This window comes from Lagopus leucura, unplaced genomic scaffold (genome assembly GCF_019238085.1).
Source record: "Lagopus leucura isolate 7727_CA_CO unplaced genomic scaffold, USGS_WTPT01 Super-Scaffold_810, whole genome shotgun sequence".
NCBI classification, from domain to species: Eukaryota; Metazoa; Chordata; class Aves; order Galliformes; family Phasianidae; genus Lagopus; species Lagopus leucura.
In genome coordinates this window covers 5,789,407-5,803,217 of record NW_024962261.1, presented here as the reverse complement: position 1 = coordinate 5,803,217, position 13,811 = coordinate 5,789,407, and the positions used below count along the sequence as shown (strand labels likewise).

Sequence of the window (13,811 nt, the reverse complement as noted above, 5' to 3'; positions counted from 1 at the left end):
TAATTTAGTTATTTTTCTAACAAGTTAGGACATCCTAAAAGAAGAAAGTTATCTTTCTTAAATAACGGTTATCACAGGAAGAACAACAGAATACAGAGGTATCCTCCATGTGTGCTCTTATGATAAAAGAGATTGCACTTGAGAATATAGGCTTATGCACACATTTGTATGTGGGGACATTTGTTAAGAATTAAGTCTTTTCAATTTCAGCAAGAGAATGAGGCAAATATTTCAGGCTCAGCTCACTCTATGTAGACACAAAGTGTAAAGTGTGCCTTGCTTATTTTTTCCTTCTGCAATCAAGAAAGCCTCATCCTTGAAACATTTGGTAATGACATTAACTTTCTTCAATCTACAGAAATCCACTCATATAAGCCAAGAAATGTAACAATACAGTACAAAGGAAACTGTCAGATAAGCTTGTGGAAAGGATGATTTGATGTGCCATTTTGTTCTGCCTCTGCTGACAGTCCTTTCCTTCTGCCTCTTTGGTCCTTCCCATTCATGCATTTCTGTCAGCATGTTGGTAATGTAAATATTGATATCTAAGGCAAGCTTATAAGAAGTTAAAAAGTGGAAAAAGAACTAGAGTACTGTGCTATGTGTTTTGTTATTGCAATCATTACTAACATGTATAAAATCTAAGTTTGAAGTACTACAATACTAATATGCAGGAGATACACAAATTAGGACAAAAAGGTTAGGATGTTGTCCTAGAGTCTAGCAAGTGAGCGTATTTGATCTGGACTACAGAAATGTATCTGCATAAGCTGGACCAACTATTGCATCTGGGTTTTCCTATAGACATTACATTAACTGCCTGGAAGTGTTGTTTGGTCACCTTTTGATACCTTTTTTTCTTTTTAATTTATGCATGTTTCATTTCCTAACAAGTTGCACACAATTGCACGCAGCTCACAGTTGACTGTAACACTGACCTACTTCTGTGTGCATTGATCCAGACTGGCACTAGCAGATACATTCGCAGTCATGAGCAGTACACACTGCTGTATACAGCCTCACAGATGGCAGAGTGAGTGTGTGAACAATACAGAATCTGTTTGCATATTTTTCACTGTTTCCCAAACATAGGTATGTAAGTCCCATATATTATTAATTCTGCTGCCTTCCAAATCATGTCACGTGTGTTAGGTATACCATGCTGAGAAATACAAACATTTGTGTCACAGGCGTTAAAGCTGCCATTTATAAAGCCATTGCATCTAGATTTTCCAAATTAGTTTGGTTTGCCCCTCTATCCACAGGTTTTGCTAGTAGTAGTGTGGAGTCCAAATCAAGCCCACAGGTATTCCTGTCACTTCTTGGGGTTCTGGCACTGTTTTCTTACTGCTTTGGGTGGAAATGCTATGGAAGAATGGACAACACTGATGGTGGAGTAAAGCAATCTGTCTCCATCTCAGATGCATCGTTATCAATGGTGTGATTCCTAATGATACGGATTGCACCGTAACTGAGAAAGGTGCTGTGGTTCAATGGACATTCCTCCCTCCTGTTTTGTTGAAGAGGACGACCTGTTTGTGTATTCCAAACTATCCCTGTAGCTGAGGCACTGTTTATCTAGTGTAAAATAAGGTGAAGATGAGACACACAATTATTACAAGGATATACAAGATTCAACTCTGCATCGAAAATAAGGAATTTAATCCTAATTTTTCCCTTAGCTCAGCTGAGGATTTCACTCCACAAAAAAAAAGATAAAATCAATGTCTGTTCATCTGAGTCTGTGGAACAAACATGAACTGTGGTAAGCAAAGAGATGGAATAGAAAAAAATAGAGTCGTTCCTGCTCCAACAAATATATGATTTTTTTTATAAGCTCCAACAGCAGAAACAGAGTCAAGAAAAATAAAGAACGGCTAGAAAGTTAATTCACTTAGTTCTGCCATGAGAGACAGAGAAATTCAAGACCTATTCTCCATCAAGAGTAGTAGATTGTTTCTAAGAGCTGGGTTCATCTGCATTTCAGATGATTTCTTTCCTTTTGCATGTTTCAAACTCCTTTTGCATGTTTCAAATGCCATCCATGTGGAATGATTCACAACTGAAGACCTTTACCCAGAAAAGTGGGTATTCCCCTTCACTCCAAGTTACTGCTGGCTACTCTTGTCAGCTCGTCACTTAACAGGCTATAAAGGGTGCTTTCCCTCTTAAACTTTATTGTCACCTCAAATTTCAGTGTAAATTCTTCATGATTAATAGCAACATGAAGCCCCACCAAACAAAATGGCACATATAAATTCTTGGACTTGAACAAAAATAACAGAAGGTTTCAACTACAGCTGTAAAAGTGATCAACTACTAACAACCATCCAAGTTTTTTGTCATTATTAACAATGCTTGCAGAAGCAAAAATTCAAGAAGGGAATAACTTGCAACTTAATGCAGTCTGAATAGGAGATATTCCAGTAAACTGGTAATTTGAAATTATTAATTTGTTTGTAGAAAATAGGAAACATTCAAGAAGACTGAAATGACTGAGGAATGAAGTAAAAAAGCAGCAGGAAGAAAAAAGGTCTACAGGTAACAAAATAAATTAGGTTAGTCAGTCTAAGAGAAAGTCATAAGCCAACGTATTTAGAGGAGATGAAAAAGAATTTCAGTACTGATAGAGTGAGCAGAAAGAAACATCTTCCAGAGAGAATATTTATTTTGGCTAATTATATGTATTCAGGAAAACAAAACAACAAATAAAGAGAACATCAGGCCTCACTACAGACTGAGCAGTTTAGATCTCTGTACAGTATGAAACAAATGAAAGACAGTGCTGCATTTTGGGGAACAGTTGCAAAAGCAATATAATTGACAAACATTCTGCTTCTAACTATATCACAATGCATACATCACATTAAAAAACACCCTTAAAACACCCATTCACCTCTTCCCCCAGTAAGGCTGTACACGGTTTTAGACTAACTTGTTTATCACCTTTAAAACCACTGTCTGTGAGGATCAGCAGCACAGTGGAGCTATTGGACAGACAGTTACGGTTCTCAGTGCATGCAACCTGACAATAATTCCAGGAAAACATCAGATACCACATTAATATCATTAGAAGAAAACACTGCATTTAGATATATATTCTTAATTTGCAATTCCTTGCTTGGTCTGATCACCTGCTAATTGGATATCTGGTGTGGTAATGTATATAGCTGCATATATAATACAGTTTGATATGATGTGTGCTATGGACAAATCCTGTCAAAATAACAGAAACATAAATGGGATAATTCAGTCATTAGTGGTAAATAAGCATTTTTAAAAGAAGGTACGGGAATATATTTTCCAAACAACCTCACAGATTTCTACTTTGACTGAAATAAAACTGATACTTCTCTATGACGTATTTCATTGTTCACGGTCACATAAGTTCAGTTTGTTTTTACCTCATGTATAGTTGTATAATACATCAAAATTCTGACAGTATCTATGAATGTATATAGTCTTTATTTTAATGCAAACTTAGGAAGGTATACTTCACAAATCTAATGACTAAAATGCTACTGACTTCAAAAAAGATAGTGTAGTTTAACTTCAAGAGAGTGTTTCAAAGGACCAATTACAAGTTTAGAAAAGCTAATACCTATAATAAGAAGTTCTTCAGTGTTTTTAGTCAATAATGCCTATAGGACAAAGTGAGATGTGAAAACTCTTATGCAGTTGTAATAGATAGTAGAAGAAAAATTCTTTATAGTGTTTTAATATTTACTTCTAGACCTCTGACACTCTAGGTTTAATAAAAAACAGAATGTTTTTTTTTCTGTAGTAGCACTGCAATACCAACATATGTACACACAAACAAAAAAAACCCCAAAAACACATAAACACAATCTCAGTTATTTTACAGAGATTTTGGGGAAGGGTGAAAAAGGTCTATGAGACTAACCTGAATGAGCATCCAGCTGAACTGGCAGAGATAAAGGTAATGTGTAACAGATGCAAGTGCGGAGCAGCTTTCTTCAGACACATGTTGGCTTAGGTAAGCAGAGGCCAGAAATGAAATCTGTAGGGGAAATACAAAATATATATATTGAAGTCAAACTTAATGATTTTAATACTAATGATGGGGGTTGCTAGGAGGGGTGAGAGGAAATAAATTATCTTCAGTTTCAAAGTAACACACTAAATTACAGTTCCAGAGACTGAGAGACACCTTGGAAATTTACATTTAATATTCACACAAAAGAAATGATCTTTCAGCAGCGTCAGCCACAAAACTAGCTTTACAATTCTTGCAATCTAGTTTCCATTACATCTATATCTGAAAAATTATAGAGATTTACTTTTTATTATTGAATATTGTTCTCCAGCCTATTTACAATGCAATATTAGATACCAGTTTTCAAACTGAGGATGGAGATTTTCCTCTGTAAAATGAGACACTATCTTCTGACTTCTGTAAGGCCAGAAATTTTATTGAATGGTAAGAAAAATAATTTATTCCTATTGTAATTTAGGTTGGATGTCAGGGGGAAGTTCTTTACACAGAGAGGCTGCCCAGAGAGGTTGTGGATGCCCCGTCCCTGGAGGTGTTCAAGGCCAGGTTGGATGGGGCCCTGAGCAGCCTGGTCTGGTATAAATGGGGAGGTTGGTGGCCCTGCATGTGGCAGGGGGGTTGGAGATTCATGATCCTTGAGTTCCCTTCCAACCCTGGCCATTCTGTGATTCTGTGATTTTGTGATTCACTACTACTGCTGCCTAACAGCAGGCAAGGATTTAACACTTACCAAAATGATAAAAATTATTTTCCACAGACAAGTCAAATGTCGAAGGATAATATGCTAACAGAATAAGCACCTAATCTATTGTGGAAAGAATAAAGGTGCTCCACCACCAACTGATTACATTGAGCACTACTAAACAATGTCAGCATTAGATTTAAATCTAAAACACATCTCAGAAATGTTTAGCTCTGTCTTCTGTGATTTCTTTCTTCTTTTTTAGCAGAGGAAATAATCCAACAAGCAGACTTCATTAAAGATTTACAGTGTTCACATAAAGAAAAGTTTGTTTTGCCTACTGAATGCTTGCATAAGTGGTGATTTTTCCTTTCCATTACAAAGAAGATATTTTGAGAAACAGCCCATTAACTTGCTGGTAGTACAATTTGTAGGCTGTGGAGACTGCTTCAGAACAGAGTTAGGGAGTGTCAGTTTTCAGGAGATGGGTGAAGAACGAAGTTGAAGTACCAGAGGAGCTGGTATACATCTGTACAAAATGGTCCTGGGCCCAGCATCTTTACTGTCCAAATATCCTTATGAAGACAGGCTGTGTATATTGACAAATACTACAGCAGATAGGTATCTCTCACATACACAGTGATGTCCAAGAATGAAAAGGACGAATATGAATGAACAACTAGACAACAGTTGAAGTAAAAGCAATTGTAAGATAAATTTCATGTTCTAAAGGAAACAAATGAACTTCCAGTATTTGATGTGGTGCTCAGGAGCATTCCAGTAGAAAATGGGGTCTAATCACTGCAACATAACCAGTTGGTTATCAAGAGGTCAATAAACAGTTTAAAATAGACTGCTGTTTGTCTAGTGATGACTTGTGAAACAACTGCCATTGTCTGGGGTGGATTAAACACCCACCTAGTGCCATCCACTAGGAATATACAAAACAAATTTTTGCACCTGTGCATCACTAGCTAGCTCAAACAGTGCCAACAGTACTTTTCCTAACATTTGAATAAATGCATGTACTTACAACAAACTGAGTACAACACACAGGAGGCAGGGCTTTATCACCTTTTGTTCTCTGCAGGTTTGTGTTTATGTCAAGAACAGACTGTCACACTGAAGACAAGGAAGGGATGGAAAGAGAAGCGCAGACTGAGAAAGTTGTGGGAATATGTTCTTGGCACCTTCTCGGCCGAAAGACTTTTGCATTTGCAAAGAAACTGTCACTGCAAGTTTCTTTTTCCTGTTTTTCAAGAAAAATAATTTCTGGCTTTTTTTTTTTTTTTTTTTTTTTTTGAAAGATATGGAAGAGGCATCTTGATATGTTAACAGTTTTCTAACAAAACAATGTTAAGTGCCCAAAGTTTTGCTGAATGAGTTTTGCTGAATGAGTATTCTTCTCTTAGGCATGACCGATGCTGATAAGGCAGCAATACAGGTGAAACAGCTACTCAGCTAAGAATGCTTTGTAATTAGTAGCATTAGAGGATTTCAGACTACAAACAAACAGAGGTTAAAGAAGCAAAAAAAAAACCTAGATATTTTTATCATGGTGATTGTTAATTTGTATCTTGGACAGAAGATATTTCACTTAATTTTTAACTGCAGCGGGCCAATCTTTTATAGTGATGAACCTATTACTTAACACCGGAAAGACATACCATGTGCTGGAATAAGTTTTCGCTCTTGAAACAACAATAAAAAAAAATAAATCTCCTGATACCAATTTTCGGAGTTCTGTTTATAGAGATTATACACTTGTAAATGTTCCTTTGCAAAATATCGTTGTGGCATGCTATTTAGTTCTATGAGGAGATTATACACATAATCTTTCTTCCTACTGCCTGTCATTTTTGACCCAAATTGATCTGAGAAGGCATAATAAGTGGCTGACATAGCAGTCTGCTCATTTTTGTTAATCTGTATGTGATGTTTCTGGGTCACATTCAAAATCACTGAGTGATAATGTAACACTCATAAGATTGTTAATTACAAAATGAAAAACATATAAAACAAAAAACGAAAAGTAATTCACTACCGTTAAAGAGCAAAAACATCTTTGCCAGGGTTCCTGTGTGACAGTCAGTAAATGAACAAAAGAATACTGCAGTTCCTCTGTAACATGAAAATAATTACTCTGCAATTACATACAAGGAAATTAGCATCTAAGCACTTAACCTAAGTCACCAACACCAAATCAAAACAGGACAAAACCAGACGATTTTAAAAACTACATTTCTGTAATTTTCTTTCATTTTTAAGCCATCTTATGGTTTCCAGCTTGCATGCATTTGTGGTCAGTTCATATCTTCTTGTTATGCTGTAAGCCCCTCTTAGGTTAAACACCATTTCCTTCTTCATGCAGTTGCACTGCAGTAAGTTCTGTTCCTCATGTGAAAGTCTTTGCAGCCTGCATATCAGTTTGTTGCCACTCTTCTATACGAGTTCCACTTTGGTTCTGTCCAAGATTCTCATCCAGCACTTTTCTTATCTCCCTATTTATCTTGAAAATACTTCTGATATATGGTAGTACCACTGTTATCTCATTGTCATCTGGTACAGCCGGTTTTACTTCTCTTTTCCAACTGACTACCCCTTGTCAAGGGAAAAATATTTTGCTAACAGCCTACGAGCTATGACCTTTTCCCTTTAATCTCGTAAATAGAACCGTATTTCATGATTCAACCTTCAGAGCTATTCAGGTCTTTCTGTACTCGACCCCACTACCACATTATCGTGTCAGTGCATCTCTACCTATTGCTGTCAGCACATTTTGCCAGGGCACATTGTTTTTTGTTCTGTAGACCAGTGCCTTTGGATCATTGGAATACTTCTCATTGTTCACTACCCCCACAGCTGTCTTCTTCCCATTGCTGTCTCTTCCTACATTCAACTAAATCTCATTGGACTAATCCTCTTCTATTATTATTTTACTAATTATGTGACACATCAAGTATTTTACTGAATTTATCTTACCAAAGCAAACTATCAGAATAGTCTGGCATGATCTCAGTTTAAACACAGGGGAGGGCTTATTTTCTTTCTTTACCTCTATGTCTTTTGATAGATTTTTTTTCTAATGTCTCACGTTCTTCTAATACTGAATTAATGGACTTGCAGTTGTCAAGATTACTCCTCCCTTTTTAATCTACTATATTTCAGTTTCATAGCAATCTGATTTGGAGGATTTGCTATAAGCACTTGATGCTAGACCTCCAGGGGCTAATTCCGGGATTTTTGACATCAGGAACAGGGACTTTTTTGTTCCATCATAGTAATGCACTTCAGTATTTCAGTCCTTCTCCTACCTCAGTAGCCACAGCCTTCACATTATATTATTCGCTTTTTTTACCTCCCTGTCTTATTTCCAGTGCAAATATTCAGAGTCAGTATCTTCTTTGAAAATGGGAAGATTTTTATTTTGCTACTGTGAAACTATACTTAATGTATTTACATTTTTCTTTTCTGCACATTTTTACCAGATATTTTAAGTTATTATATCTTTATTTACATAACTAAAAATTTGTTAAAAAATTCACTGAAGATTTCTCTACTCTCATACACTGTGATCACAAAAGTATACATGACATGTTCATTTATGTCAACTATATATGATATGAGGAAATCAATTTTCTAAAGCTATTCAGAATTAGTGGTGCTAGATTTTGTTTGTTAGACAATTTACTTTATTGATAAAGTAATCAATCTAAGTGAAGTTTGTATATTGTTTGAAAGTGAAAAGGGAAAGATGTGAAAGCTAGAGCAACCTCATACCAACCAGGTAAACAACAGCAGCTGAAAAGGAGGTTGGCTGAAGCAAACAGAAATATGAAAGAATGAATAAATTGAATAAAAAGGAACAGTAATTACTGCTTACTGTGGTTAGATGCTGAAATGCTAGTATATGATGGACTTTAAAATGAAGATACAGCACGTGATAAATGGAAACAAATCTTATCTTTAGTTTGAACCATAAAAGTTATAAATGTAAACTGCATACACCAGACTAGAAGGGATTGTGTCTGGGGGCAACTATCACATATACGAAGCCCAAATTATTCATAGGATTATATAATATTCATTCATTGTATAAACAAATCCAGAATGATGCATGGAAAGGAGTTGTGAGGGCCTCTGAAGAAACCTAAACATTGATTAAATGCTTCTTAATATTTTCAGCATTCCACATATGTATTCTTTTTTCGAGAGTCAAGGAACTCTCGAAAACACATTTGCAATGGTATCCTTTGTAACTGAGTGATGCATGTTTTCATAAACTCTACAAAAAAGCAGCTTTGAAAATATGTTTCTCTGCATGTAACATTTCAAGAGTGACAATAACTCCAAATAGACATTCAGAGTATCAGCACTTCCTCTTACTTCTGCATTACAGCCTGCACTGCATCTTCCACCAATTGTTTTAAACTTGTTTGAAAGCACTTTGGAATAGTTAGCAGTGTGCCATCACTTCAGAACTGTTCCACAGAAATGTTGTAAAGTTATTGAATTCTGAGTGCTTTAATGGAAATATATACATTCATTTTTATATTTAAATGGGATTTTTCCCTTGATTTTTATTACAAATTATATTGTATCATCTATTCCTGGTCAGAAAATATGCAACATCCAATGAAGAGGACAGAAATAATCTATGCTGAAGTCCACATACATTTACCAACATGAACCATTGCATCTTATGATGCTGCCCTGATTCTTCTACCTGATAATTCAGTAAGTATTTTGTGAACACCTAGGTATACAAATACCTAGGTATATCTTATGTGGTGTTAGCTACAGAACTCCTTCACAGCACTGTACTTTATGCAGTTTTAGTATGTAAAGGGTAATAGTAAAATAATAAAATAGTAAAGTATAAACAACATTTGCCAAATGTTAGGAATTGCTAAAAACACTCTCATATAGGGAGTACAAATCTGAGAGTAAAAAACGTTCCCTTGCATTAGAAGTGCTGACTGGGTAGCACATTGCTGTGGGCTATGTGAGGCCTCAAACAAAAAGCTGTGGAGAAGAGTAACCCAAGCAGATGAAAAAAAGCAACAAGCAGCAGAACACAGCGAGCTCTGGAGCTAGGTCAGGCTGCCTCTGCCGGCTCCACACAGTTTCACTTTCTCATCCAAGCAGGAAGACCCTCCTGCCCCCCACATTTCTTCTCAGACTTCCTGATGGAAAAACAAAAAAAAAAAAGATCCTTTCCCATCAGGAGAAACCAAGCTGCCAAATGAAGAACATATCTGTGTACTTATGTTGCACTTTTATCATCTCTGCAGATTCCTGTCTCACAGTATGAACACACAAAGCTTCAGACATCATCTTCTTCTAGACATGTCTTCGTGCATGTCTTACAGAAAGTGATCCTAATAGCTGCCATTTCATTTTTCACATACAGTGAAATTATTTATTTCGTTATTTATTCTTTTTCAATTCAAAATGTGTTAAGTGTGTTCCAGGCAAGGGAAGATGATCTCCTTCAATGTATAACTTGTCTGCATGCTTTTCCGCTAAAAAGAAAACAACAAAAGAGCCCAGCCTCATGCTATCTGTCCTTTTACCAGCACAATTTCATAAGACTGTAGCATGCAGAATTTACTGTGCTTTTCCTTTAGTTGGACTTAACTGCAGTGAACAATAACATATGAAAATAAGCATGTTAAAACTCCTGTGTCCTCACTGAACTGCTCTCCTCTGCTTTGAATTTACTTTATATGGGTAAAAAAGGGGTGCCCTCAAGGAACACAGGGACACTGCTTAATAATAGTGCAGATGAATCATACTTTTTGTTACTGCTTGGTAGGTCAGGACCACACTGATGTGAGCCAAGTGTTCTGTGTTTGTGTTCTGATATTAAGTGCTGAGACAAAAATACCAACAATGGATGTACCAAAAATTCTGGAGATTTATGGTCACTAGCAACAATTCTAACTCAGACTTCCTGGAAAAAGTAACAATACAACACACAGCATGTTTCAGAGCACAGAAAAAAAAAAAAAAAAAAAAAAAAAAAAAAAAAAAAAAAAGTAATTTAGAAGATTCAAAACACAGTGTTTAACTGGGTCAAAAGAAAAGTTCAATAACTACCATGTAACCTCATCTTTACTCTGTTTTAATGATGCAAAAATAAGGAGTTAAGTTCCTCTGTGGATTTGCATATATGCTCCATGATTTCACTGATCACTAAACTGTGTCAGAAATTGACATAATTCAGAGAGTGGTGTCTTATAACTGCTACCAGAAAAACAATATGTGCATTCAGGCTCATTTCTTTTGGCTTCCATCATTATCCAGAGCATATATTCTAATATATATAATTGCCTTATGAACAGACACTCTGAAATCTGAAAGGGAATCCGCACTGTATGTTTTAGAGACAGTTTTGTTTTATGAGTTATCTGCTCCTAGTGTTTTTATTACACACCAGTGCAAACTGGCCCCTTGAAGTAAGAAAAGCTAAACTAAAATAGCTTGCAATACTGATTCAGAACACGTTGACCCACAATACTTTTGTATATGAGATGTTTACACTACAGTAGGCAGCAGAAAAGCTGGCAACCATTTTAAGAAGCGATTAGCCATCAGCAACCATATGTTACTCATGCCCTTCCCCCAGCTGAGCAGGATGCCAGTTGGTTTCACACTGGGCTCACTCTCTACTGTCTTCACTTTCCATACTTTGGCTCGGGACTTTTTGTTTCCCCAGACCTGGTGGCCAGCAGTCTGAGGGCAGGAGGGGGTCAGGAACCACAGTAGCAGCTGGAAGCCTCAGGAGAAGGCTGTGGTAACTCCCTACCTTTAAAAGCACCAAATTGTGTGGTCAGCTGGAACATGGTTTCTCTAGTGATGTACCTTACAGAGAACCCATTGAGTGACACCCATTGAGAAGTTTTAGGGTTGTTTTTGTTTGTTTGTTTGATTTTTGTTTCTTTGTTTGTTTTTTTAATAAGGGAAAACAAGGAATAGCAGGCTCTCAGAAGGTTAATAATCATTTTAGTTCTATATGCAGAATCAGAACATAGGCAATATAGGCATAAGTGCCTATATTTTGTACCGCATTTAGATCTGGTTGAAAGATGTACATCTCTGCGTGTTACAACACAAGAGCCAGGTCCACCTAAATCTCACTGCAAGATCCTTAGCAATACAACAATTCTGCCCTAATCATGCAAGCACAAGCTGGGAAAGCTTCTTTTTACAATCATAAAAGGTATATATGTTGTCTTTTTCGGTCTTAAGTACCCAGACACAGGTCAGGGCACTCTGAACATGCTGATTTGGCAGGTCCCAACAAGCTGTTCTGAGGATGTGAATTTTCTATGGTGGGATTTGCCTCCTGCTGTTTTCTGTCTAGAAATTCAGATTAGACCTCAAGTAGATCTGCCACAGCAAATTAATTGTCTCTGGAAGCCTCTCAGGTGAGATTTACTTAAAAGATATACGTAAGGGGTGTGACTCTCCTGGAAAGAGCACAGCAGAGTGCTGCAAAGATGATAAAGGGCCTGGAGCACCACTTTTATGAGGAAAGGCTGAGCGACATGGGTATGTTCAGCCTTTAGAAAACAAGTCTCAGAGAGGATATGATCAATGTCTGTAAATATATAAGGTGTGGGAGGCAAAGGGATGAGGCCAGACTGTTTTCAGTGGAGTGTAGTGATAGGACAAGGGGAGATGGCCACAAACTGAACTTACTTCTTTACAGTAAGGTTGACAGAGCACTGAACAGGCTGCCTATGGTGGTTGTGGAGTTTCCTCCTCTGGAAGAAGACCTGCCTGGATGCCTATCTGAGCAACCTGGACTAGGAAATCTGCTTTGGCAGGGGGATTGGACTCAATGATCTCTAGAGGTCCCTTCTGGCCCCTACAATTCTCTGATTATGTGATTCTGTGACTGTGATTGGGTAAAACTATTAACAATGTGATTTTTCACTTTCTCCATTTCTGGATATAGTTTTTCCTGAAGTTCACATTAGTGAAACAAGTGCACACAAATTTGACAGTTGGATATTTTTTTAGCTCTAAACTGAATTTAGTGCTCTATTCAGGCTTAGAATCCTATGATGTTGTGCAAATAGCATAAATGCAAGGGGGAAACATCTATTAGCTACTGATGCTTTGTGTATTTCTTTCATCTTCAAGATTTTTCTAGAGTCATTATCCAGAGTCATAACCATGGCTGAAGTAAACTGCAGCTATCTGCCTGCAAGCCTACAGATTTCTGTCCTAGGCTAACGACAATATAGTGTAAGGCATCTTCATCATAAATCAGGGTCAAGATACAAACAGACTAATGACCTGATTAATATTTCATGCATTGTAGCAGAGCTCTTCTATGCTTCTCTATATGACTAGGCAACTAAGCAGTTTAACTTTCGTAACAAGTTTTTAACACATGAAGATATATTTACTTAAATGAATGAAATGCTCTTCAGCAAGAGCTAACACTTCGTAGAATAGTGCTTACAATGAATAAATGAAAGCACATCCAGTAGTCTCATGAAGATCATGCTTTCTATATGCAAGATCTTGCTGCCTATATTTCATTCTTAGCCCTTGTTGAAGAGTATTTCATTCCCTATGTTTCTATTATTTGTAATCCTTGATACAAAATAAATACTTGTATTATTTAAATTTCTATGGCAACATTTCATCCAGATTCCTAACAAAGGTTCAAATATGACCCAGAGAATAATCGTTCTGACATTATCTGTTGTGATACAAGTATCTTTACCTGTCTGCTTTCTCTACCCACAAGGCTTCACAACAGAAGAGTATACGCCTTCCCTCCCCAATAAAAGTAGAATTTAAAACCACTGTATTTGTTATTAATCAACAGGTTGACTTTAGAACCTGCAAAAATCATTGTGAATTACATAGCGTAGGCTTTGCCCATAGCATAGGCTATAAGAAACAGGAAAGATTTGAAGTGATTTGAAGATAGGATTTTTCAGGCACTACAATAATACCATCTCAAAGATGTCAGCTGACAAAGAGTATTAAATAGCATTAAATAATCTAGTACTTGTAATTTATCTGTTTTGCACAGACTCACCTTGTCTATAAACAAGCCAGGGAAGGAATTAGGTCACTAGTATTCTA

At 36.7% G+C, this 13,811-nt stretch overlaps 1 protein-coding gene across 1 annotated transcript in view; it reads right to left on the bottom strand.

Annotated features, from left to right (window-relative positions):
* The window catches only part of ADGRV1 (adhesion G protein-coupled receptor V1), a 253,152-nt gene that overhangs the window by 75,156 nt on the left and 164,185 nt on the right, over positions 1-13,811 (bottom strand). The window contains exon 85 of the mRNA XM_042866113.1: positions 3,905-4,021. Coding sequence (XP_042722047.1) covers positions 3,905-4,021 — 117 coding nt within the window. The remainder of the gene's footprint in view (positions 1-3,904; positions 4,022-13,811) is intronic.